This window comes from Bufo bufo, chromosome 10 (assembly GCF_905171765.1).
Source record: "Bufo bufo chromosome 10, aBufBuf1.1, whole genome shotgun sequence".
In the NCBI taxonomy this organism is placed as follows: domain Eukaryota; kingdom Metazoa; phylum Chordata; class Amphibia; order Anura; family Bufonidae; genus Bufo; species Bufo bufo.
In genome coordinates, this window is record NC_053398.1 from 36748413 (window position 1) to 36775818 (window position 27406).

General features: G+C 45.6%; 1 protein-coding gene across 2 annotated transcripts in view; it reads right to left on the reverse strand.

The window, feature by feature from the left end:
* The window catches only part of SYT7 (synaptotagmin 7), a 384370-nt gene extending 363170 nt beyond the window's left edge, over positions 1–21200 (reverse strand). For both annotated transcript variants that reach the window (XM_040409405.1, XM_040409404.1), the window contains exon 1: positions 20912–21200. In XM_040409405.1, the coding sequence (XP_040265339.1) occupies positions 20912–20945 (34 nt within the window). In that variant the 5' untranslated portion in view covers positions 20946–21200. The remainder of the gene's footprint in view (positions 1–20911) is intronic.
* Between the last annotated feature and the right edge of the window lie 6206 nt (positions 21201–27406).

Below are 27406 nucleotides of genomic sequence, written 5' to 3' on the forward strand. Positions count from 1 at the left end.
TTACTGGAAGCATTAATGATCATTTCACCAATGCAAAAAAACTGGAAGGGGAAGGCTTGTATACATCTGTGCACTGAAGTCTGAATAAAATCTACAGAGTATAACGTTCTATTGGGTGGATGGAAATGAGCCGTGATACCATATGCAACCCATGGACAAGAGTGGTGCTGTCACCCAAAAAATCTGAACCTTTTAGGTTAATCTCATTCCCAATTCTTAGCCTGCCTGATGCTTCAAGGGCAAAAAAACAGCCATTACATTAGAAACACAAGCCTATTATTGCGTAGGTCCCCTTCGTGCCACTAAACAGCTCCGACTTATCAAGGCATGGCTTCCACAAGACCTTTGACCTCTAGTGTCCTGTAGTATCTGGCACTAGGAGGTTAGAAACAGTAAGGTGAGAGGCAGGGCCACCATGGATCAGACCTGGTTGGCCATCGCATACCACAGATGCTTGACTGGAGTGAGATCTGGAGAATTTGGAGGCTAAATCTATACCTTGAATGCTTTGTCAATTGTTCCTCAGGAGGTATTATTCTGATGAAAGAGGCCACGGCCATTAGGGAATACGGTTTCCAGTGGTATGTGTCAAAGTAACATCCAGATAAATGTTGGGGCCTAATATTTCCCAGTAGAACATTGCCCAAAGCATCCTCTGCCTCCTCTAGCTTGCCTTCTTCTCATCATTCTGGCGCTATATTTTCCCTACTGTGGTCCAGATCTACTAATGTGTCTTTGCTAAAAATATGTGTAAAAAAAGTGGCGCAATTTGGCACATCCTGGGTTTTGACACCTTTCCCGACATGCTCAACAATGGGGTGGGATCTAGCGGAAATTGGGCGGGCATCACTAGAAGGTGGTGGAGCCACCATTTTGAGCCAATAATAGGAGTCAGAGAAAAGTGTCTATCCTTGCACCAGATTTATCATCCAGAATGAGCCCCTGTGATAACTCTGGTGCCGGCCTAGCCAGCCTGTCTAGCCTTATGCCATATACAGCAATGTCAGCCATTTGTGCCTCAGTCGATCTTCTGTGGGATTGGACCAGATGGGCTAGCCTTCATTGCCCACATGCATCAATTAGCTTTGGGCTCTCATGAGGTTTTCCATCCTTGGACCACTTTTGGAAGGTACACGTCAATGCACACCAGGCACATCCCACAAGGCGTTCTGGAAAAGCTCTTACCCAATTAGGGTACAGCCACTCGGTCAGGTTTCTGCACATCGTTTTGAAAGCCAAAAGCAGGAGCAAATTCAAAAAAGTTGTATCTGTCCTTTATACTTTCTCTCCTTTTTTGATTTACTCAAGATTTTGGCTTACAAAACTGCATGCAGAGACCTGAACGTGTGGACATACCCTTACTCACCCATCGCAATTTGACCCTTGTTAGTCACTCAGATCTTTACGTTTGCCCCTTTTTCCTGCTTTCAACACATCGGCTTCAAGAACTGACTGTTCACTTGCCGTCTAAGGCCACCTTCATACAGTCAGTATTTCGTATTTTTCATCAGTAAAACCCAGAGCAGGTGCAAAACACAGAAGAGGTACAAATCTTTCCATTACGCTTTTCTTTGTATTTTCCACTCCTGGTTTTGGCTTACAAATGTTGATCATGTGAAAGTCGCCTGAGGCTGGAGCTGCACCTAGTCTTTTTGTATCAAGGGACAGCTGTAGATCAAAGCTGGAAACTGACTTGTAGGCAATCCTGTGCACTGCAGAAAGGTGCTAGAAAAATATAGGTGTAGCTTCATAGATCCCTATGACACTGGAAGTTCAGGTCAGTTAAACCTGCAGTGGCGCCATGATACATGTGAGTCACGTGAATGGAGAACATGACCGGAATATACTTATATGAATAGCCCCTAATGCCTCTTGCACACAAACGTATTTTCTTTCCGTGTCCGTTCCTTTTTTTTGTGGACCGTATGCGGAACCATCCATTTCAATTGGTCCGCAAAAAAAACGGAATGTACTCCATGTGCATTCCGTTTCCATATTTCCGTTCCGCTAAAATATAGAACTTGTCCTATTATTGTCCGCATAATGGACAAGGATAGTACTGTTTTATTAGGGGCCAGTTGTTCCGTTCTGCAAAATACAGAATGCACACAGACGACATCCGTATTTTTTGCAGATCCTTTTTTTTGCGGACCGCAAAATACATACGGTTGAGTGCAAGAGGCCTGTGCAAGTCTAAGGAGTATGCAAACTAAGGCCTCACTTACATGTCCGTGATGTCATTTGTGTCGAGATGGTCAGTGGTTTATCGGTCAAGATGTCCGTGAAGGATCCATGTTTGGTCCATGTGTCTATTTCTTTGCTCTCCGTGTGTCATCTATAGTCCACGGATAGTGCTAGGTTGAAAATAAATTTCCAGAGCATCTCCTGCCAATGGTCCGTGAAAAACATGGCCCAAACACGGAGGGCATCCAAGTTGTGTCCATGGTTTTCATGGACCCATAGACTATAATGTGCGTGAGGGATCCGTAATCATGGACAAAATAGGACATGCGTCCATGGTGTCACCACTGACCCACAGTCCGTGGAAAAACACTGAACTAAAGTCAATGGATATGTGAGCAGTCCATGATGGCACATGTCCACAATTCACTGACATGTGAAAGGGGCTTCAAAAATATAAGACTGTTGCAACTGCTCCAAATAGGAGAGCTCGGGGACACGCTATATAAGTATAGATAAACCATTTTGCATGCTTTATATGCTTTCTGCATCAGTTCCTCACCATTGTCAAGACCTATGCTTGCTGTCAGTGAATGGGAACACAGGCCCAGATTTCCGAATGTGTTTGAGCCAAAAATCGAAAAAGTGGTTGACATGATGCGGGGCTTAGCAGAAAGGTTGATCTGTCTCAAAGTAAGGGCTCATGCACACGAAGGTTTTTTGCGTTCAGTATACTGGCTGTTTTTTTTAGTTCAGTATGCGTTACTTATACTGAACCATTCATTTCAATGGGTCAGCAAAAAAAAACTGAAGTGTCTCCGTGTGCATTCCGTTTCCGTATTTCCTTTTTTCCGTTCTGTTAAAAGATAGAACATGTCCTACTATTGTCTATAAAGAATACACCACCGGCGCTAATTACACAAAGTAAGGCCTATTGCACACGGACGTTTTTTTTTCCCGTTTACTGGCCGTTTTTTGCGTTCCGTATACGGTCCGTATACGGAACCATTCATTTCAATGGTTCCGCAAAAAAAACGGAATGTACTCCGTATGCATTCCGTTTCCGTATTTCCGTTTTTCCGTTCCGTTTTAACATAGAACATGTCCTATTATTGCCCGCAAATCACAGTCCGTGGCTCCATTCAAGTCAATGGGTCCGCAAAAAAACGGAACACATACGGAAATGCATCCGTATGTCTTCCGTTTCCGTTCCGTTTTTTGCTGAACCATCTATTGAAAATGTTATGCACAGCCCAATTTTATCTATGTAATTACTGTATACTGTATATGCCATACGGAAAAACGGAACGGAAAAACGGAACAGAAACGGAAACAAAAAACGGAACAACGGATCCGTGAAAAACGGATCGCAAAACACTGAAAAAGCCATAAGGTCGTGTGCAATAGGCCTAAGCAGCAGTATCTAAACAGCTCCGCAATAACTCTTATCAAAGGCTAGACAAATCACTTGTATAAAGGATAAAAGACAATGCGCTCAGCCCATTAATCCTGACCCTTATTACCCTCTGGCTCTGACTGTGTGGAACCTGTTCACTTCAGTTTCAAATATCAAGATTACCTTGTTTCTGATATGTGGAATCAAGGGACCACTTTCTCCAGAATTTTCGATACGTACGAATTCTTCTGCGCAGAGGTTATAGCAGGTAAAACAGGCTGTTTGGAGTTCGCCCCCGGCCGGTAGCAAAACTCCGCTTGTACTTACGCTCACGCTCGCAATGGGAGCCGGTGACGTCACCTCTTGAGCTACGGGCTGCTGTAAGAACCAAAAACCATCCAAAGCGTTTCGAGCAGTGCGCTGCTCTTCGTCAGGGAATCATTTGAGTGCCCTCAGTAGCTTCCTTTTATTCTACCCGCTCACGATGTTAATTAACTCAGGCTTCAGAAATTCGATAATTTTAAATAAATTCGATTCTAAAATGTCTCGAAAGAGGGTGCCCTTCTGATTTTTTGTTTATGTTATATACATGTTCACTCACTCGTTTTTTTAATTGTCTCTTTGTACGTCCGATATACAGTTTTTCGCATGGACACTTTATTGCATAAATGACTCCTTTGGTGCTGCATGTTATATAATCCCTAATTTTATATTCGTAAGTACCGTCCCCATTTGTTATTTGATTCAATTGAATAGTATTTTTCAGCGATTTTTTTACACACCATGCATTTTTTGCATGAAAAAAATCCTTTTAACAGATGCTTGTCATTTTCTTTTTTGTTATTCATTATGGCGGCACATTTTTTCGTAGGTGCAACTATGTTCCCGATATTGGCTGCTTTTTTGTATACAAACGCTGGGTCCTTGGTGAATAAATTTCCTATTACCTTGTCTTCTTTTAGAATATCCCAGTGTCGCTTTACAATATTCCTAAAAATGTTTGTTTGTGCGTTATACGGGATGATGATAGGTGGGATTTTTTTCTACTTTTTCTTCCTGTTTCATTCGTGGCGTTTTTTTTTACCATCGTATTTTTTAAAAGTTGTTCCCTCTCAATTGATTTAATTTTATCTTTCTGTTCTAAAAGCTTATTCACATTATATCCCTTTGACTCAAATTTATTTTGTAGTTTTTCTGCTTCTCTATCATACTCTGTCATCTCTGTACAGTTCCTCCTAATACGTAAAAATTTACTCCTGGGTATATTGTCCAGCCAACGGGGTAAATGACAGCTACTCCTTGAAATGTAACTATTGGAGTCAGTCGGTTTCTCATACGTTTTAGGCTACTTTCACACTTGCGTTCGGGGTTCCGCTTGTGAGCTCCGTTTGAAGGCTCTCACAAGTGGCCCCGAACGGATCCGTACGGCCCCAATGCATTCTGAGTGGAGGCGGATCCGCTCAGAATGCCTCAGTCTGGCTCCGTTTGTCCTCCGCTCCGCTCAGCAGGCGGACACCTGAACGCAGCTTGCAGCTTTCGGGTGTCCGCCTGGCCGTGCGGAGCCAAACGGATCCGTCCAGACTTACAATGTAAGTCAATGGGGACGGATCCGTTTGACGTTGACACAATATGGTGCAATTTCAAACGGATCCGTCCCCCATTGACTTTCAATGCAAAGTCTGGACGGATCCGTCTGAACAACTTTCACACTTAGATTTTTTTCTGAAATATAATGCAGACGGATCCGTTCTGAACGGATACCATCGTTTGCATTATAGGAGCGGATCCGTCTGTGCAGACACCAGACGGATCCGCTCCGAACGCAAGTGTGAAAGTAGCCTTAGCACATATTTTTTCCGCCCTTACATAAATGGTTAAATCTAAAAAATGTATTTCTCTAGAACTATATATAGGAGTAAAATCAAGATAAAATTCATTTTTATTAATTTCAGTTAAAAACTTTTTTAAACCAATTTCGCCCCCATCCCAAATAAAAATGACGGAACTGAACCGGAAACACTACTGAAGCAAAAAACGGAAAAACTGATGCGTTAAAAACGGCCCGCAAAACACTGAAAACGCCATACGGTCGTGTGCCTGAGCCCTAAGCAGGTGTAAAGTCAGAGAAAAGCGTCTCTCCCTGCAACACATTTATCGTCCATACTGAGGCCCTGTGATAAATCTGGTGCGGGTGTAGAAAGCCTGTCTAAGCTTACGTCATTTATAGGATTAGTAAATGTGGACCATGGTGTTTTAAATCCAGAAGTTAAAAACACATTAGGAGAGATTTATCAAAACTGGTGTAAAGTAGAACTGGCTTAGTCACCCATAGCAACCAATCAGATTTCACCTTTCATTTTCCAAAGGAGCTCTGAAAAATGAAAGGTGGAATCTGACTGGTTGCAATGGGTGACTAAGCCAGTTCTACTTTACACCAGTTTTCTCCCTTAGTTATCTTAGTTGTCCATAGCAACCAATCAGAGCTCACCTTTCATTTTTTCAGAATGCTTTAAGAAATGAAAGGTGGGCTCTGATTGGTTGCTATGGGCAACTAAGACAGTTCTCCTGTTAGACAGTTTTGGTAAATTAGGTCTTATGCTTCTCTCAGCAGAGGTATGTGCTACAATTGTACCTAGGGTAGGTTCACATCTGCGACAGGTAACTCTGTCTCTTCTGGCAGAGGAACAGACTACCAGTTAGGGCTCATGCACACAAACTTATTTTTCTTCCGTTTTCGTTCTGTTTTTTACATGCAGAAACTATGGGGCTGGAAAATGGAAATGACTCCAGGTGCATTCCATGTCCGTATGTCCGCATTTCAATTCTGCAAAAAATGTCCTATTATTGTCCGTTTTGCGGACAAGGACAGGCATTGTTACAATGAAAAAAAAATGGAAGCAACACGGACGTCACACGGATGTCATCCTTTTTTGTGTTTTGCGGACTTCCAATTAGATACGGTCGTGTGCATGAGCCTTAGGCTAAGTTCACACGAACGTGTGTGATCTGTGGCCGTATTGCGGCCCGCAAATCGCGGGCCGCAATACACGGCCACAGTTCCGTGTGAATTCCGCATCACGGATGCGGACCCATTCACTTCAATGGGTCCGCAAATCCAGAATCGCAGAACGGCCGCACGGGATGGGACCCCTCGAAAGCACTACGGAGTGCCTCCGTGGGGTTACGTCCCGTACTTCCGTTCCGCAAAAAGATAGAACAAGTCCTATCTTTTAGCGGAATGGGCGGATCGCGGACCCATTAAAGTGAATGAGTCCGCCATCCGATGCGGCAGACCTACGGCCGGTGATCGTGCATTGCGGCCCGCTATTTGCGGGCCGCAGCACAGGCACGGGTCACACACGTTCGTGTGAACCCGGCCTTAGGCTAGTTTTACACTAGTGCTAGACATCTTTAGCAGGCTGTCCTAGCAGGGAGCAGCCTTCCAACGATGTCTGGATCCAGCATTGCCGGACGCTACCTAATTCCGCCAGACCCATTCACGATAATGAGGACTGGCAGAGATCTGGCCAAAACCCGGCAAACATGCAGAGAAATGGCTCGGCGAAAACTGTTGCATGGAGCCATTTTCATCCTCCCGATTCTCTGCCTATTTTCTGGGTTGCGGGCGGCTCTCCGCCAGTCCCCATTATAGTGAATGGGGACGGACAGCGGTGCGGTAGCTTCTGGCAATGCCGGAATACAGGGAGATCCAGCAGGCTGCTCCCTGCCGGATCTAAAGCTCAAATGTGAAACTAGCCTTACTGTATCTAGCATAGCTGGACACTGCCGGATCCTCATTCATTTGATTTATGTCGGAAAGGGGATCTGGCAGTGTCTGGCCATCATGCCGAATACGGTAACTCCAATACTCTGCTCCTCTGCCGGAAAAGACTACTGGACTTACCTGCCGCAGATGTGAACTCAGCCATATCTTCTGCTAATGAAGCAGCCTTGACTCCAACCCTGCGCTTATACATTGTAGGACAGGACAAAGATTTGTGGGCTCTCAGGTGAGGCCTCATTCACATCTCTGGTGAATGTTTCTCTGCCGGAACAGCCTGCTGGAGTTCACCGGATCCGGCATTGCCAGATTCAACAGATCATCTCCGAACCACTATTGACCATAATGGGATCCGGCCTCTTTCCAGCATAAATGTCGGGGTTTCGGCCGGACAAATACCACTGCGTGTAGCGTTTTTTTGCCTGGCCGCAAGCCGCCATTTATGCCGGATCTCTGACTGCACAGAATGGATATATTATCTTAGCTGTGAAAGGTATAAGGAACTGGATGTAAACACAACTGTTTCCATTCACTGACCACAAAGAGAGTTGCCGACCAAGGAACAATTTTTTTTAGCACAAGCGTAGAAAGGGTCATTATAAGAAATAGATAAGAGCCACATATATGGCGCGTGGCGATGGGATTTACATGTAATTTTCTACACGCGCTGCACTGAAAATCCGCAAGGAAGAAATTCTGCAGCGTACTACGTGTCCGTCAGTAAAACGCAGGGTCACCTTTCCCACGGTTGATTAACCCCCCCGCAAGACTTAATCGGCCACTCATGCTGAAGAGCCTGAGTGGGCGTCCATGTCCCTTTAACTGCTGTTTATTCTTCGTTAGTGGGTGTGTAAGAGGCAGCTCTCCGCACGGAAGGAATTCTCTGTGCAAACAGCGAGTGCAAGCAGCAGACTCACAAGCCGCAGGGAGCCTCGGTCTTCCTCATGTAGTCACCAAAGGTGCAGATTTCATTGGGATGTACAAAGGACAGAACCTGAACACGAGCCAAAAACCTCGCTGCATAAAAAATTACGTAATTTAACTATTTCTTAGCCCAACCAGGAGTAAGAGCAGCAACACCTGATGTCCCGTCCCGTTTCTTTTCATGGTGGTTGATCAAAACATGAACCAAAATATGAAAATAATAAAAGAGGAGACTGTAGACCATGTACAGTATACATGGAGAATTGGGAGTCCCATAGCAAATAAATGAAAGGGGTTGTGCCAGAATGGGTTTTTTTTTGGCAACCCCCACCTCCAGTGATGGTCAGTTCGCAGTGTTCGCCAGCGAACACATGCGGGCTGCCATCTTTAGTAAGGTAGACTCACCCGTCCGGCGATGCACAGGTAAGCCCTTACCTGTGTCGGGAGCCTGTCTGAAATCAAATGCAGTCACCGGGAGCAGGCAGTTCCGAGAACAGCCGCCCGGAGCCTTCATCAGGCTGTTCTCGGAACTGCCTGCTCCCGGTGACTGCATTTGATTTCAGACCGGCTCCCGGCATAGGCACAGGAAAGGGCTTACCTGTGCATCGCCGGACGGGTGAGTCTACCTTACTAAAGATGGCAGTCCACATGTGTTCTCTGGGGAACACTGCGAACTGACCATCACTGCCCACCTCCCCCTCACTCGGTCAGACCTGTAAAGGGAAGATTACTTAGGGCGGGTTCGCATTCGCGCCATAAATTCCGTTATAGGGTTCCGTTATAACAGAGTTGACAGAATTTTAGGACGGAATGCCAAACGGAAGCCTTTAAGAGGCATTCCATGTTGTTCCATCCTAATACATGTCTATGGGCACATAGAATGGTTCCGTTTTTTCCATTATTCGTAACGGAACAACAAAAAAAAAGTCCTGTCGACAGGACTTTTTTTCAGTCATGAATAACGGAAAAAAACAGAACTGTTATATGTGCCGATAGATATGTATTAGGACGTCATAATACATGTCTATGGGCACATATAACAGTTCTGTTTATTTTCCGTTATTCATGATGGAACAAAGAAAAAAGTCCTGTTGGCATTATGAATAACGGAAAAAAAATGGAGCCGCTATTTGTGCCCATAGACATGTATCAGGATGGAGCATAATGGAACGCCTCTTAAAGGCTTCTGTTTTGCGTTCCGTCCTAAAATTTAGTTATAACGGAACCTATAACCTAATTTTTAACGCGAATGCAAACCTGCCTTTACCTGCTTCCCGGTGCTGGCCCCCGCTCCTTCTCCTCCCGACCTGCGATAAACAACCAGTTTGATATCGCCGCAGCCAATCACTGGCTCCCCCTACGTCATGACAAATGGTCACATGATGCCGTGGTCAGTGACTGGCTGCAGGCGATGTCAAACCGGATGTTTACAGCAAAGGAGCCCAGAGGAGCATTCCATGACGGGAGAAGAAGGAGCAAGGAGCCAGCACTGGGAAGCAGGTAAGTAAGCTTCCCTTTACAGGTCCAGCCAAGTGGGGGGGTTTGCCAAACACCTCCACCCGAATTCTTGCACAACCCCTTTAAGGTGGACGTGCACCTTAGGAAAATGTTTTTCAATAACTATTCCGTCCAGCCCTCAATAACCATGCATGCCTCCCTTAAAACAAAAGGATTGGTTATGCTGAAATTCAACATGCCCCATCCTTCTTTTTCCCACGACATCTGTCGTTGGAAGAGAACCTAATACACTTTAGAGGATCGGTTCCATCAAAATCACTTACATTTTCTGGCAAGCGCCCGACTCCTAAGGAGGGCGATTAGGGACTGGTGGTCCCCCTTTTCCCCTTCCTAGCCATGGGTTTGAGATAGCACCTTGCCGGTTTATGTTTGGTGCTTGAGGGGTTAATGGTGGTGTAATGGCACGTCACTGGGGGATGAGTATGTGAGGTCTCCTCCCTCTTGCTAGGGTTTATAACCCCCTCCCCGGCTGCTGCACTTCCTCTTTGCAGCGGAAGCCAAGTTGGTAAGGTGGCTGTCTGTGAGAAGATGTCCGCAAGGGATGCCTCTTTACGTGAGGCCCTTATGGCGAGTTATTCTGAAGGGGGAGAGGGCTGGCTGCGCTCTTTTTTGAGCAGCCTCAGCTCCCCTCTGCCCCCTTCTGCTGCCGCGATAGGTGGAGATGTGGCGGCGCTGCCGCAAGCTGCTGGCAGCGCTGTTACTTTCCAAGGAGGCCGGCGGTCCGCCCGGTGCACCCGCCCTCCAACCCGTTTAGGTCACAGCCCCCCCGCACCTTCCCATAGAGCAGCAGGTACTCACCGGAGCTCCCGGTCCCGCGCACGCGCTGTGACGCCTGGCCATGAATCTTCTTCAGCGCATCAATGCGCTCTAGCCCCGCCCCTTCCTGTTGCATCACCTCCGGCCGCTCCAGAGTTAGTCCGCGCGTGGCAGGCGAGTTTGAGGAGCATAATGGGAGCGCAAGGCAGCGTCGAGTCTTGTGACTCCCCACCGACCCCCCCTCTTTCCCAGCCTGCTGTTTATATGTATGAGGTGCCAGGGGGCACAGGGGCTGCCGCGAATGTCATAACTGCCAGCCAGGCTGGCTCAGTGGGGCCTGCATCCCCTATGGCAGATCCCCCTGCGTTAGCTGCGCCCCCTTCTCTACCGGCCCACCCCTTCCAGGTGCCTCATCTCTCCCTGCAGCCTCAACCCCCCCTGCAGCCTCAACCCCCCCTGCAGCCTCAACCCCCCCTGCAGCTGCAAGCCCCCATGCAGCATCAGACCCCTGGTGGTGATGTTAGGTTGCGCAGGCATAGGGAGATGTCGAGGTCCTCATCATCGTCCTCAGACAGTAGGCGGCGGTATCATCGCCATGCACGTAGGCGACCGTCCCGTCACCGTTCCAGGATTTCAGGCAGCAGCAGGCGTTCCAGATCCTCTAGATGGCGCTCACCGTCATCTTCGGATGGATCGACGGGCGCATCTGAGGAGTCTGGTCGGCCGGCGGGTTCGAGAAGAAAGAGGCGGGTGCCTAGTCATACCTCCAGGGCTCCCAGCCTGGCCCCAGTGACGGAACCCCGGATTGAGATCCCGGTACCCGGTCCTTCTCCGGTTCTGACGACTGACGCACCTGGTGAGTACCAGTATACTGGGGCATGGGGGGGAGGGGGGATTAGTGATGTGGAATCAGTACTTAAGGCGTTGATTGCAAAGTTGTCCCCTTCCCCTTCTCCTTCTTTATCACGTGCCCCAGTTTTAGCGGGAGTATATAAAGACTCATGCTTTTGTGGTGTTAGCCCCCTGGGCTGTCATTTGGATGACGCCGTGAAAGATAAAATTTGGTCCAACCAATATATTGACATTTGGTCTCTCATATCGGTGGATCAACATACGGTCGACAAGGAGAGGCGTTTCCCTGATAAGCCTTTTGATCGCAAGCCCAGGGTCGCTAAGACCATTAATAATTGGTTGCAAGCTTTCTCAGTTTTGGGGTGTATCATGGGTCAGCGTCACCCTGACCGCTGTTCGGAATTATTTGTCTACCAGGACACCATTTATAGCGCATATAGAGCTCATGGCGGCAGCGCTTGGTGGAAATATGACGAGGAATTCCGGCGGCGGTTAGCGTTACATCCAGACGTAGGTTGGGGCGTTAAGGCTACGGATGTCTGGCTTCGCCTCATGGTGTCCCAGCGACAGCCCCCCTTTCTTAGCGCGGCCACTGGTTCCGGAGCAGGTTCTGGTCAAGGGCCAGTGGCCGTCCGCCGCCCTGGGGCGTGCTGGCTTTTCAACGAAGGCCATTGCAAATACGCAGGATTGTGCAAATACAAGCACGAGTGCTCGGCATGTGGTGGTAACCACGCCGCTAACCGGTGCTCCCGTCCCGCTACCAGACCTTTTAAGCCCCCTGGTGCGGGAGAACCTAAGGACCCCGGTGAGCGTAGCAGGGATGTCCCCATGGCTAGACATTTACCCCAATAAGGCGGCTGCCTCCCAGCTTCGCTTTGGTTTCACATTTGGTTTCTTTATTCCGTTTGTCTTGAGTAGGTTTCCTGTTTTTTCCGACAATTTACGTTCTGCTAGGGAGCTCCCTGAGGTCCTCCGTGAGAAGCTGGGTAAGGAAGTTTCTTTGGGCAGAGTCAAGGGTCCGTTTCAGTCTATGCCGTTTCCTAATCTTAGAGTGTCTCCTTTGGGTATTGTTCCTAAGAAGGATCCTGGTAAGTTTCGCCTCATACACCACTTATCCCACCCCAAGGGTTCGTCGGTGAATGACGCTATTCTGCCTGAGGAGTCCTCAGTGTCATATGTTTCCTTTGACCGTGCGGTGTCTCTGGTTAGGAAGGCAGGTCAGGGCGCCCTTTTGGCCAAGTCAGACATTGAATCGGCTTTTCGGCTCCTACCCGTTCACCCGGATTGTCATCATCTTCTTGGTTGTTCGTTTGAGGGTCTGTTTTACTATGATACTTGCCTGCCCATGGGGTGTTCTATTTCCTGCCACTATTTTGAGATGTTGGTTGTTTCCTGGAATGGGTGGTCAGGTATGAGGCGTTGTCTACATCAGTAATACACTATTTGGATGACTTTTTGTTTGTTGCCCCGGGGTCAGGGGATGGTTGTCTTTTGCTTCTCAACACGTTTTTGTCCTGCATGTCCAAATTTGGTGTTCCCATATCAGCAGAGAAGACGGAGGGTCCGGTCACGTGTTTGTCTTTTTTGGGCATCGAAATTGATTCTGTCAATATGGTTTTTCGTCTTCCCGGTGATAAGTTGCAGAAATTGTTGTATTTGATTGAGGGTTTTTTGGCAGTGCGTAAGGTTACCCTACAACAGCTTCAGTCATTGCTAGGTTTGCTCTGTTTTGCATGCCGGGTCATGCCCATGGGACGTGTTTTTTCCAGGCGTTTGTCGTTGTCTACTCGGGGGGCGAAGTCCCCTAATCACCGTATTCGCCTGACTAGGTCTTTGAAAGCCGACTTGCAGGTATGGCGGGATTTTCTGTGTTCATACAATGGCCACACGTGTCTCATTTCCGAAGAGGTTCCTAATTCGGTTTTGTCCCTTTTTTCAGACGCTTCTGGTTCCTGCGGTTTCGGCACCATTTTCGGTAGGGCATGGTGTTCTGCCCCCTGGCCAGAGTGGTGGCGCTCTCTTGGCCTTTGTAAAAATTTGACCTTGCTGGAATTGTTTCCTATTATAGTGGCTGTGGAGATTTGGGGTCGCAACCTTTCTAATCATCACGTTTGCTTTTGGTCTGACAACCTGGGTGTGGTTCATTGTATCAACCGCCTGTCATCCTCTTCTCTCCCGGTGATTGCGCTGCTGCGACATTTGGTATTGCGTTGTCTTGAGCATAATATCTATTTCAGGGCTCGACATGTTCCAGGTGTTGACAACAGTATTGCTGATGCTCTTTCCCGTTTCCGTTGGCAGGTTTTTCGGGAGCTTCTTCCGGAAGCGGAGCACATCGGGAAGGAATGTCCGGAGCACCTATGGCGTTTGGTGGCCAACAGCTGATGTCCCTTGTTGGGGCTTCGGTGTCCCCTGCGACCTGGCGGAATCACGGTAAGGCGTGGGCCGACTGGTTATCAGGGGTGGGTGCGAGGAGCGTTTCCACACAGGATTCTCTCCGGCTGGAGGTAACAGTGGAATGGTTGCTAAAACTCAGATCTCTGGGTGTGTCTGCACCAGTTGCGCAGCGACGGTTGTCTGGGGTTTCTTTTTTCTTTCGCCTTTGTGGTTGGTCTGATGTCTCCAAGCATTTTATCATCAGGCAAGCTATGAAGGGTTGGAAAAAGGAATATGTTGCGAAGGACTGTCGCCGGCCTATTTCTTTTAACCTGCTATGCAGGCTGGTCGATGTATGTTCAGGGGTGTGTACTTCAGTGTTTGAAGCGAAGCTTTTTTCGGCCTGTTTTAGTTTGGCCTTTTTTGCAGCTCTTCGAGTGGGGGAATTACTCCCCCCTTCTGGCAAGAAGCCAGGCGGGTTGTTAGTACAGGATGTGGTACGTGGGAATGGGGCAGTAAGGGTTCGTGTCCGCAGATCGAAGACGGACCAGTTTGGCAGGGGGGCTTGGATCCCTCTTCACCAGGTTCCTGGTGTGGCTTGTCCGGTTCGTTTGGTCTCCATGTACGGTGAGGCTCGTGTGGGTGGTGTTAATTTCTTCACTCACCAGGATACCTCCCCATTGACAAAATTTCAGTTTGTAACTGTCTTTCGCGCTTGCTTATCACGGCTGGGAATCGAGCCAAAGGAGTTTGGCACCCATTCATTTCGCATTGGTGCGGCTACGGAGGCAGCCAGGGCCGGTTTGCCAGAGTCGGAGGTCATGCGCATTGGCAGGTGGCGATCTGCCTGTTATGCCAGGTATATTAGGCCGGATCTCTTGTTATAAAAAAAAAAAAAAAAAGGAGTATATATATATAATGTATAATTTATACGTGCGTTATATGTATGTAAGTCTGGTGTTCCTGGTCTGTTATTCGTGTTACGGCAGTGGGCTTACAGCGCGGGTTCGCAGCGTTATCCTATGTTAATTTAGTACTAACTGCTTTTTCTTTTAGGTATGGTGCGCCCGGCGGTCTGGTTGGTTGGCCACTCGTACATTTTCTGGGCGGCTCAGAGGGCGGAGTGCAGGCCTGGCGGTCGGATGCTGGGATTCCGTGAAGTGGACGTATCCTGGAGGGGTATCCGCGGTCTTAAGTGGTCGCAGATTCTGACTGAGGTGGTGGATATTGGTTTTCATTCCAGGGGACCGGTGATCCTAGTTATTCATGCTGGTGGGAATGACCTATGTCTATCTCGCTTGGCTGAGCTCATGACTCTCATGCGCTCCGATATTGAGAGGTTCTCGTCCTTCTTTGCCGAGATGGTTTTAGTATGGTCCGAAATCATTCCTCGGGTGGTTTGGCATGGTGCCAGAGATGCCGAGGCTGCCGAGAAATGTAGGAGGACGGTCAACTCCCGTATGTCCAGGTTTGTTCGTTCACGGGGGGGCATTGTGGTGAGACATCGCCAACTGGAAGGCGATAACAGAGCCCTGATGAGGCCTGATGGTGTTCATTTGACCGAGATTGGTCTGGACATATTTATTTCTGGCTTGCAGGACGGTATTGAACAGGCCATGTTTTTGCTGGGTGGTGGTCGGAGCCCCGTGTAGGGCTGCGGGTCTCCTCCGTGGCGGCAATTGATACAGCGGAATGTTGGAAATGGCTGATGGCGTACTTGCCCGCCGGGAGACCGGCGGTTGGCATACCGCTCCAAGATGTTATTTGGTTTTGCCGCATAAAATAAATAAGCTGTGGCCGATCATCACCCAGCTAAAGGTTACTTGTTGTCCTGCGTGTTTATTATATGGGCAGTGTTCAAATATGGGGAGCTTTAGGTAGGCAGAGGTGCCGGCCCGGTTCCTAGGCTCTCCTTTGCCCTCTCCTGAATACCAGCAGTCTGGCAAGCGCCCGACTCCTAAGGAGGGCGATTAGGGACTGGTGGTCCCCCCTTTTCCCCTTCCTAGCCATGGGTTTGAGATAGCACCTTGCCGGTTTATGTTTGGTGCTTGAGGGGTTAATGGTGGTGTAATGGCACGTCACTGGGGGACGAGTATGTGAGGTCTCCTCCCTCTTGCTAGGGTTTATAACCCCCTCCCCGGCTGCTGCACTTCCTCTTTGCAGCGGAAGCCAAGTTGCCCACCCTCCCGCCCTTGAATGGGTACCTCAACGGGTTTTTTTCTGTAAAAAAAAAAAAAAAGAAAAAGAAAAAAAAAAAAAAAAAAAACAACGAATGAAAGAGAATGATGGGATAAAGCAAGGTTATAGGAATGACGATGAAGTAAGGAACAGTGTAAGAAGATGTTAATTCTTTGCTTTTGTTTTGAGTTTTTACGTTGTCTTCTTCTTTTAAGATGGGCGTTTGGATTTGGGATTCGAAGTCACAGCTGGCGGCAATTGATACAGCGGAATGTTGGAAATGGCTGATGGCGTACTTGCCCGCCGGGAGACCGGCGGTTGGCATACCGCTCCAAGATGTTATTTGGTTTTGCCGCATAAAATAAATAAGCTGTGGCCGATCATCACCCAGCTAAAAGGTTACTTGTTGTCCTGCGTGTTTATTATATGGGCAGTGTTCAAATATGGGGAGCTTTAGGTAGGCAGAGGTGCCGGCCCGGTTCCTAGCTCTCCTTTGCCCTCTCCTGAATACCAGCAGTCTTAACTAAATAAATCCAGATACATGTTCTTCTTTTAATGTGTTTTATTTTCTGACTGTACCTTTTTTTATACTATTTTCTGTACACGATTATGGGGCGGCCATCTTGCCTGTGCTGCTGTTAACTTTCAGAAATATACTGTACAGCAGCCAAATGGGCCATAAGAACCTGTAGGCTGGAGGTGCTCATTGGCTTCTATGGCGGAGTGTTGTAGGTATGCTCTGTGACCTGTGCAGAGTTCATTGTGCAGGGAGGGGAAGGCGATAAGCTGTGATTATTATCATCTAATGTGGCTGATGGATCCATTTTGTCTCTAAATAGGTATTAGGCTTTCACTCTAATCCTGCCTGTAATGATGATAAGATGACTGCTGGGAAGTGATCTGTAAAGAACAGAAAGCGTGAGCTTGTTTTTAGGCTTAGTGGCCAAAGCAAACACGGCAGGATTTCAAATTTTTATAATATGCAAAATAGCTGAAAACTGTTACAAATTTAAACAGTAGGTCGTCCAAATGACACATGCCCTTTAAGTTAGCGTCGACTAATCAAAGGCGGGATCTTAGTGGCAAATAGGAAGATGTAAGGGGAAATAAGTAAAGCAAAAGGATAGAAAGGAATGGAGGGAAATGTAAGACAAGCAGATGCAACACCTAATAATTTAGAGTAATGGGGTGTGTTAAGAACAGAAAGAGCAGGGGGGTTTAAAGGGGTTGTCTAGGATTAGAAAACCTTAGCTGTTTTATTCCAAAAACAGCACCTCCCCTGTCCATGGATTGTATGTGGTATTGCAGATCAGCTCAATTGGGGCCAATAGGGCAGAGTTGCAGTACCGCACACAACCTGCGGACAGGGGCGGTGCTGTTTTTGGAATAAATCAGCCATGTTTTTATAATCCTTGACAACCCCTTTAAATTCAAAAGTTCTCCAGCAGAAAAACCTAAGGAATCACGGCAGTGTTTCCATCCAGCAGAAAGACCAGTAAGTAGTCTGCTACGTTATTAACCCTACAGGTGCCAGACCTGTATGATTACCATATAATCACTATCAAGGACCTGGGCAAATGAGATGTGGGGTTAACAGTCACAGGAATGTAAAATGACATTTGGGAACGCTGTCACTGTGAGTGCACTTTAATCACTGGAAATTGTAGCAGTAATTAAGTATTTAATTTTCAGCTTCCAGGCGGTTTTATGGGAGCCTTAAAACGGCCTTAACTATTGATCACCCTTTCAGATGCCTCAGGGGTTTAGTTACATTGATAAGCTGGGCAGTTTTACAACACTGTAAGGTCTGTCACGTTCTCTGCATCACAGGTATGTCTCCTGTGACATCTCAGAGTTGAACTTTTTGCCAAGTCTCGTTGATCCATTAAACTCTTCTTGATTAATTATATCGGCTCTTTCTGCAGGACAGTTATGAGGCTGGATTTGTATTAGATTTTATTACTTCATCATTTGTGTCTTGTTTCGACTCCTGTTTTACCAATTGAACGCCCCATGTTTTGGACTTTATTTTTTAAAGTGTCCCCCCCCCCCCCAGTTCTTACCACTGTACACCCTTATTACAAGAGAGAAGGCTCTGTGGCTTTATGCCCACCAGCCTCCTTTTCTGTTTTATAGGAAAGAAAGGCCATAACCCTCAGCCCTAGCCAAGTCTGGTGTCTATGGAGCAGAAAAGCCATCTTCAGGATCACATTGCCCATGGTTATAGAGGACTGGTTCTCAAGTGGCAACTTTCTATGGCTCTGGTGCTGCGCATATGGAATGTATGCCTTCAAAGGGAGTCTATCAGCAGTTTTGACCGTGCTAAACTGCTGACAGCATTAGGTAGGGACTGAGGAGAGAAGTGAAAACGTACGTTTTGTGGAGCTTTTATCATCAGGAGTAGTGTGAATATTAACGTTACTTCTCCCAGGTTCTGCTTCTGCAAGCGCACTGGAAGCGGATATTTATTGTAAAGTGCTCACTGCATTGAGTTGCTTCACAGCAGCATCCAACCAGAAGACCACTACAGCTGTCAGTCTCGGCAGAAGGACTGCGAAGCAGCTCAATGCACAGAGCACAGAGCAGTGAAGTACTGCCTCCTGGACACTTGCAGGAGCAGAATCTGGCAGAAAATATTTTCATATTCACACTACTTCTAAAAATAAAAAGTTATGCTTGTACTGCTCTCCAAAGTTTCAAAAGAAAAAGTTGATTCAGCTCTACGTGGTTTAGCATCCCCAGACGGTGCAAGGAAGAGACACCATGCTTGGAAGGCATCCAATCTAGATTGGCAGTAGAACAGGGGCCTCCAGCAGTCACCTGAAAATGATGATTAAAAACCATTTCATATTGTTAAAAAGAAGGACAATCTATCCAAGGATAATTTTTTTCTCATGGATAGACTTTCTTTGTTTTTAAAAATATTCAATAAATTGTTGTTTTTAGTAATCTTTTTCAAATGAGCGTAGAGACCCCTGTTTTACTGCTTATCCAGATTATACTGCTCTTGCGCTCTTGTGTTTTCAGAAGTTTAGTTTTGGTCCAGACCGTTGACAAGATTCCCTTTTTATCCCAAAAAGTTTTCATGTTTCTTTGTAAGCGTAACCAAAACATGAGTTTTCAGCATAAGATTACAGATTTTGCTACAACACTGTTGCAAACAGCAACAACAGCCTAATGTTCTGTCAAGTCCTCTGTTATCTGAGACCTTCAGGTCAGATGACATTATGATGGCTATCAGAACGTTTGTGAGATAACGCCATACGGCCAAAGATATTGTGCACCAACCCACATGTGACTGACTTTAACAAAGTGCTACAAAAGTAACAATAAAACCAGCAATGATGGTATATATGTAGGACAGGGTTTTGTGTCCTTCATCCTAGTCCTGGTCAACTGGTCAGGAAGATATTCACACCTTTGGATTGTGATGGACGTCAAAAAAGAAAGAACATAACATGTATTCAGTATTTTCTTGTCAAACAGATTTCATTCATTTTGAGGACTGTCCAACTGCCCCCAATATTCTGTCTTGGGGAAAACAGGAATTAGGTTGGATTTTAACCCATCTGGTCCCGTCTCTCCTAGAAAAGTCATCTCTGTTATATCATGTAAAGGAGGGAGTTAGAAAAGCCTCTCCACAACTTTCCACATGGGTTTCTGATTTAGAACCTTCATAAATCAAACTTTTGCTACATATTATGGAAAAAATGTTCGTAGAACATAGAACCTGCGTCCTGGTCTGTAACACTTCTTCACTATGTCTGTTTGTAAGAATATGTTTAGGGAAAAGGAACTCATAAAGAGTGAGATTGGACAAACTCGATCCATGTTCATTTACGCACTCCCAACTCCAGTTGTTCACTTGCTAAGATACGTACAAGGTGAAGAGATGACAATGATCAGATCAGCCCCAATAAGAGCCATGATAGAAAGAAAAGCTCTGGTGATTCTTAAACATAACACAGGGAACTAGTATCGACTAAGTGGAAGAAAGTCAAGTAGATGGGATGTGGTGGGATACAGGAGCAGGAAGCTAGGAGGAAGAAGGTAGGAAGTGGTGGGCAGAGAGGAATGAGGGATGGAAGATGAGAGAAATGTAATATAGTATAAGGTAAAGGCAAATTGGGTCGAGCAGCATAGCGTAGACAGGTACGGTGAAAACAGGCAATGGGGTCAACATGGAAATTACAGGTTAATACAGAGGACAGGAAAGGTGAAGTGGTATGTAATGAAGGAGATGACAGGATAATGATTAGTGGTAGGACCAGGCTGTAGGAAATATGGGACAAGGGGCACGTAGAGTGTGACAATGTGTACAGTCTAATGAGAGATGTCACACAGGCAAATGTGAAGGAGTCCTAAGAATGACATTGGGGTAAGGGTTGTAGGACAGGAAGTGCTCAGGTCACATGATGGAGAACCAGGGATAAGAGGGGCAGAGGGCATCCGTCACTTGACTTGACATGTTCCTCACCCTAGGTTGTGGCACCTTGTGTAAGCAGCAGGTGCAGCTATAAATATCGAAGTCAATCAGCAATGAATATGCACGGTGTGCAAATGTGTGAGCCTAAGGATATGAGGATGAGGATTCTCTCACCATGTTCAGGAGCAACTCCTAAGCACACAAGACTGAAACAAACAAAACACCGAGCCAAGCACTTGTGAAAGGATTTAACTACTGTGTAACCCAACCTCACCAGCGAGACCCTAAACCTGAGTGCCAGTGATATTCAGCATTACCTTCAACAAGAGTGAGTTGACAAACACAATCCACCTGAAACACAGAGGTACCATAGGTCTACCTGTGACCTCAGGACAGGGGGGCAAGGTGTGCCCCCTGTACATATCATTGCTAAAGCTCATGCAACCTAGCAGAAGCAGAATGCAAGGACACGGCTCTACGTCCATAGGGGCTGCAATGGGAATACAGTATCCAGAACTATTACCTTTACTGGCGGAAACCTCTCGGTTAATGTGCATCTTCCTTCTTGCCTCTGCTCCTCCGCGGATCCCTTTTCTTTATTTCCTTCCCCTTTGTACGTCCCGGGAAAAGACAAAGACAGCCTGCGAGGTGGGAAAAAGAGGAGGGATATGGGACTGGGCAGCCACTTCCAGATCTCCAGTATCCTTGACTCCAGTGAAAAGACCTGTAGAAGAAGCAGCTCAGGAGGCTGCAGGTGGCCTTGGAAGCTTCTGTGTGCAGCTCAGAGTGTCAATGAATGAGGATCTTTAGGAAAGAACCAACCTCTCTCCTCTCTCTTCCTTTCTGTGTCTCTCCCTTCCCTGTGACATGCTTTCTCTCTTACATCCTCATGCTGCTGGCTGCTGGCAGGAACAGAAACTGCACGCACAAGCAGGCATCCTAATGTCATCTTCTTATTGGCACCTGGAGCACAGGCACGGATAGGGGGACGGGGATCCAAATCCAATTATATATACGAGCGTGGCGGCTTACATAGAACAACATCTCATACATGCAGCGCCAGCTATCTGTCTGTCTATCTATCTATCTATCTATCTATCATCAAATACAATTCAAATCAGCTTCATTGGCAGAACTAAATCAATATTAGCATTACCAAAACAAGTGGGACACATCCGGGGTGGGGGTATTATCTATTTAGCATCTATCTATCTATCTATCTATCTATCTATCTATCTATCTATCTATCTATCTATCTATCTGTCTATCTAATATCTGTCTATCTATTATCTATCTATCTATCTATCTATCTATCTATCTATCTATCTACCTATCTAATATCTATCTATCTATCTATTATCTATCTATCTATCTATCTATCTATCTATCTATCTATCTATCTGTCTATCTAATATCTGTCTATCTATCTATCTATCTGTCTATCTATCTATCTATCTATCTATCTATCTATCTATCTATCATCTATCTGTCTATCTATCTATCTATCTATCTATCTATCTATCTATCATCTATCTGTCTATCTATCTATCTATCTATCTATCTATCTATCTATCTATTATCTATCTATCTATCTATCTATCATCTATCTGTCTATCTATCTATCTATCTATCTATCTATTATCTATCTATCTATCTATCTATCTATTATCTATCTATATCTATCTATCTATCTATCTATCTATTATCTATCTATATCTATCTATCTATCTATCATCTATCTGTCTATCTATCTATCTATCTATCTATCTACGTATCTATCTATCTATCTATCTATCTATCTATCTCATATCTATCTATCATCTATCTATCTATCTATCTATCTATCTATCTATCTATAATCTATCTATCTATCTATCTATCTATCTATCTATCTATAATCTATCTATCTATCTATCTATCTATCTATCTATCTCATATCTATCTATCTATCATCTATCTATCTATCTATCTATCTATCTATAATCTATCTATCTATCTATCTATCTATCTATAATCTATCTATCTATCTATCTATCTATCTATCTTTCTGTCTGTCTCTATCTATTGACAGATGTTGTAGTGTTAATACACACATACTTAACTAGATGTGTTAAGCCGAAACCTTCAATTGCTTTTCCATGGCTTTTGTTTTGGGATATCATGATGAGTTAAGAAATTTGAGTTAAGGCCCCTTTCACACGGGCGAGATTTCCGCGCGGGTGCGATGCGTGAGGTGAACGCATCCCACCCGCACTGAATCCAGACCCATTCATTTCTATGGGGCGGTGATTTTCACGCATCACTTGTGCGTTGCATAGAAATCACAGCACGCTCCTCTTTGTGCGTTTTCCACGCAACGCAGGCGTGAATGGGGCTGCGTGAAAATTGCAAGCATCCGCAAGCAAGTGCGGATGCGGTGCGATTTTCACACACGGTTGCTAAGAGACGATCGGGATGGGGACCCGATCATTATTATTTTCCCTTATAACATGGTTATAAGAGAAAATAATAGCATTCTTAATACAGAATGCATAGTACAATAGGGCTGGAGGGGTTAAAAAATAAAAATAATATAACTCACCTTAATCCACTTGTTCGCGCAGAGCGGCTTCTCTTCTGTCTTCTTCTTTGCTGTGCAGGAGGAAAAGGACCTGTGGTGACGTCACTGCGCTCATCACATGGTCAGTCACATGATCCATCACCATGGTAAAAAAAAGATCATGCGATGGACCATGTGATGAGCTCAGTGATGTCATCAAAGGTTCTATTCCTCAAAGAAGGAGACAGACGAGATGCCGGCTGCGCGAACAAGTGGATTAAGGTGAGTTATATTATTTTAATTTTTTTTAACCCCTCCAGCCCTATTGTACTATGCATTCTGTATTCAGAATGCTATTATTTTCCCTTATAACCATGTTATAAGGGAAAATAATACAATCTACACAACACCGATCCCAAACCCGAACCTCTGTGAAGAAGTTCGGGTTTGGGTACCAAACATGCCGATTTTTCTCACGCGAGTGCAAAACGCATTACAATGTTTTGCACTCGCGCAGAAAAATTGCGCTTTTTCCCGCGACGCACCCGCACCTTATGTGGGCCAAAAACATGACGCCCGTGTGAAAGAGGCCTAAGAGTTTGAGTTTTAGCTCTAATACATCCGTATCTATCTATCTATCTATCTATCGTCCTGCAATTTAGATTCAGTTTATAGATCATTACTGTCCTTATTGACATTCGTTACACTGAATTTTTAATTCTGTTATTTCCTACACCCATTTGCCGCAAGTAAAGAACAGGTAACGGTTCATAGTCCGCACAGAAGCCTGGATACACAATGCCTGGAAACATACAGTATGTCATTAGAATAATTAGAACAACAAGGTCACACATGAATCATTCATTTTATTACATTCATTTGTAGTGAGATTTACGGCTGGGGGTTCTCAACAGCAAAGGGAATACATAGTGCACGAGCAATAGCCAGAAGACCGTGCCACTGTATGAACTGTATGAGTGTATTTCATGGACACAGCCTTCATTTTCTTACATAAAATATGCATGACCAATAAATGAACCTCTGTTGTTGCTACATTTGTATTATAAGTGCAGAGAGACACCTACCTTCCATTTATGATAGGCCTCAGCCAGTGGCGTACATAGAGAAGTAAGGGCTACATACCACGGATCAAACCAGGCCCCCCACACAGGACAGAAGGGTTTCCACCTAAACCCTTTCAATGATCCCTTTTTCCACTGCCTTATTTGCTAAAAGTTGTTCCTTTAGAGCAGTGGTTCTCAACCTTTCTAAAGCCGTGACCCCTTAATACAGTTCCTCATGTTGTGGTGACCCCCAACCATTACATTTTTTTCCTTGCTACGTCATAACTAATTTTGCTACTGTTATGATGACCCACCAAAAACACGCACAGACACCAATACACCAAATGTTAATTCAAATACACAAGTATTCATTCATAACCACAGAACTTTAGCTTTAAATACAAAATATCTGTAAACCAAATAAATAACTTTAAAATAAATAATAAACAACAAATACCCCCTAAAAAATAAATCAGTGGTGCTCAGGGTACCCCTCAAATAAATAAATCAGTGGTGCTTCAAGTCCCCCCCAAATAAATAAATCAGAAGTGCTCAGGGTCCCCCAAATAAATAAATCAGCGGGGCTTCAGGTCTCCCCCAAATAAATAAATCAGCGGTGCTAAGGGTACCCCCAAATAAATAAATCAGCGGTGCTTCAGGTCCCCCCCCCCAAATAAATAAATCAATGGTGCTCAGGGTCCCCCAAATAAATAAATCAGCGGTGCTTCATGTCCCCCCAAATAAATTAAGCCTTGCTCAGCCAAATAATTAAAATAAAATTAGCCAGGCTCAGCCAGGCTCAATTAAATAATTGGTGGCAGTGATTTTCAGCGGCGGTGTCGTTAACGAAAAAACTCGGACCTCAGCAGACAGGCGGCCCGACTTACCCGTCCAGACGTCAGGCTCCTTCAAGCACAGGCAGTGATAGGACATCACTTCCTGTGCGCGAGGATAAGGGGCCGCTGCCGTTGTGCGGGCGACCCACAATAGGAAAGGGCCAATCGACCCCTAGGTTGAGAACCGCTGCTTTAGAGGGTAGAGTCCTGACCAAGTTTTCACCCCCAGTAGAAGAGGAGATGATCCCAACTGGTCCCCCTCTTGCCCTGGTCCCCATAGCAGTCGCATGGTCTGCCGCTATGGTAGTTACGCCCCTGGCCTCAGCAGTGATATGTATCCAAGCAGCACATGACCCAGCAGTGACATCTACTTGGGGAACATCACTGCTGAGGCCAGTCATTGGCTGCAGTGGGGCACATGACCCTGTTGATTCAGGAAGTTGAAAAACAGGAATCGGAAGTTCAGTGAAGACAGCAGAAGAACCAAGGAGCAGGCAGTGGGGACCAGGTGAGTAGGAATTTCTCCTTAGGTCCTGATGTATGAGGTTAGATTGAAAAAAAAAAAAAAAAAAGGACAATCCCTTTAAGCTTACTGCCTGAGGATGGGATTGCTGTTGTTGTTTTTTGCAGACTTTAGTCATTGTTTCCAAAGCATTATGTTATACAATTACTAAACTGTCCAGAGGACTCTCAAGTGTCTGCCTCATATCTGTCTCTCTTACACGCACGTTTTGGTCACTGTAAAAGCTTAACTTTGAATATTAATATACATTATATGTGCAAAGGTATTGGGACACCCACATATGACGCCTACAGGGTGTTCTATTCTAAATCCTTAAGACATAAATATGGAGTTGGATCATATCCAAAAAATGTTTTATGTGCCTCCAACACAATATGGTGTCCTCTTATGTGTCCCCCAACACAAATTGATGCCCCCTCATGTGCCTCCAACACAGTATAATTCCCTCTTAATGTGCCTCCAACACAATATGGTGTCCTTTTATGTTCCTCCTACACAATATGGTGTCCTCTTATGTTCCTCCTACACAATATGGTGTCCTCTTATGTTCCTCCTACACAATATGGTGTCCTCTTATGTTCCTCCTACACAATATGGTGTCCTCTTATGTTCCTCCAACACAATATGGTGTCCTCTTATGTTCCTCCAACACAATATGGTGTCCTCTTATGTTCCTCCAACACAATATGGTGTCCTCTTATGTTCCTCCAACACAATATGGTGTCCTCTTATGTTCCTCCTACACAATATGGTGTCCTCCTATGTGTCCCCCAACACAAATTGATGCCCCCTCACGTGCCTCCAACACAGTATAATTCCCTCTTAATGTGCCTCCAACACACTATGGTGCCTCCTTATGTGCCCCAACACAATATGGTGTCTCCTTATGTGCTTTCAATACAACATGGTGTCTCCTTATGTGTCTCCAACACAATATAATGCTCCTTTATGTGCCCCCAACACACTATGGTGCCACCTTAGGTGCTTCCAACACTATAGAATGCCACTCTATGAGCCTCCAAAAGTATAGTGCCCCAATATGTGCCTCCAACACAATATGGCGCCTCCTTATGTGCCCCCAACAAAATATGGTGCCTCCTTATGTGCTTCCAGCACAGCATAATGTCTCCTTATGTGCTCTTATATGCATCCAACACAATGTAGTGGCTCCTTATGGTGCCTCCTTATGTGCCCCAACACAATAGAATGCTCCTTTATGTGCCCAAATACAAAATGATGCCTCTCTATGTGCCTTCAACACAGTATGATGCCTCTACATGAGCCCCTAATACAGTATTGTGCCTTTTATATGCATCCAACACAATATGGTGCCTCCTTATGGTGCCTCCTTATGTGCCCTCAACGCAATATGATGCCGCCTTTATGTGTCACCAGCAAAATATGGGGCCCCCGTCTCTAAAATGAATTCAGTGAGCTTCTTTACCATAAACTATTCTGTCACAAATGTTTGTAAATGCAGACTGCATGGCTAGGTGCTGGATTTTATACACCTGTGGCAATGGGACTGAATGAAACACCTGAATTCAGGCATTTAGAGTTGTGCCCCAACACTTTGTCCATATACTCAGGGGCGTAGCTATAGGGGGTCCAGAGGTAGTGGTCCAGCTACCGGCCCAGGAACTTGAGGCGGCCCAAAGACCCTTGTGGAGCAAAATAAGACACCGGTATTATGGAAAGTGCATGCTGGTCAAGTTATACCTCTGGGTGGAGGGAAGGGGTTAGGTCAAGAATTTGGCATGGGGGCTGCCATACATTTTTTTGCCTCAGGCAGCACGACGGCTATGTGCTTCCTTGCCCCTGGTCACTAAGCCCTGAGGGAAGGGGGGCTCAAGCTGAACTCTTGCACCAGGGCCCATGAGCCTTTAGCTACACCCCTTCATATACTGTATATTGCATTTAATATACAATAAAAAGCTAGTTTTCTGTCTATTATGACGACCATAGAATATGCATCCTTATATCAAAGTAAGTCGATTCATCTAGAAACAAGAATCAACATTAAAGGAGATTTCCAATGTCCAGGCTATGATAGACC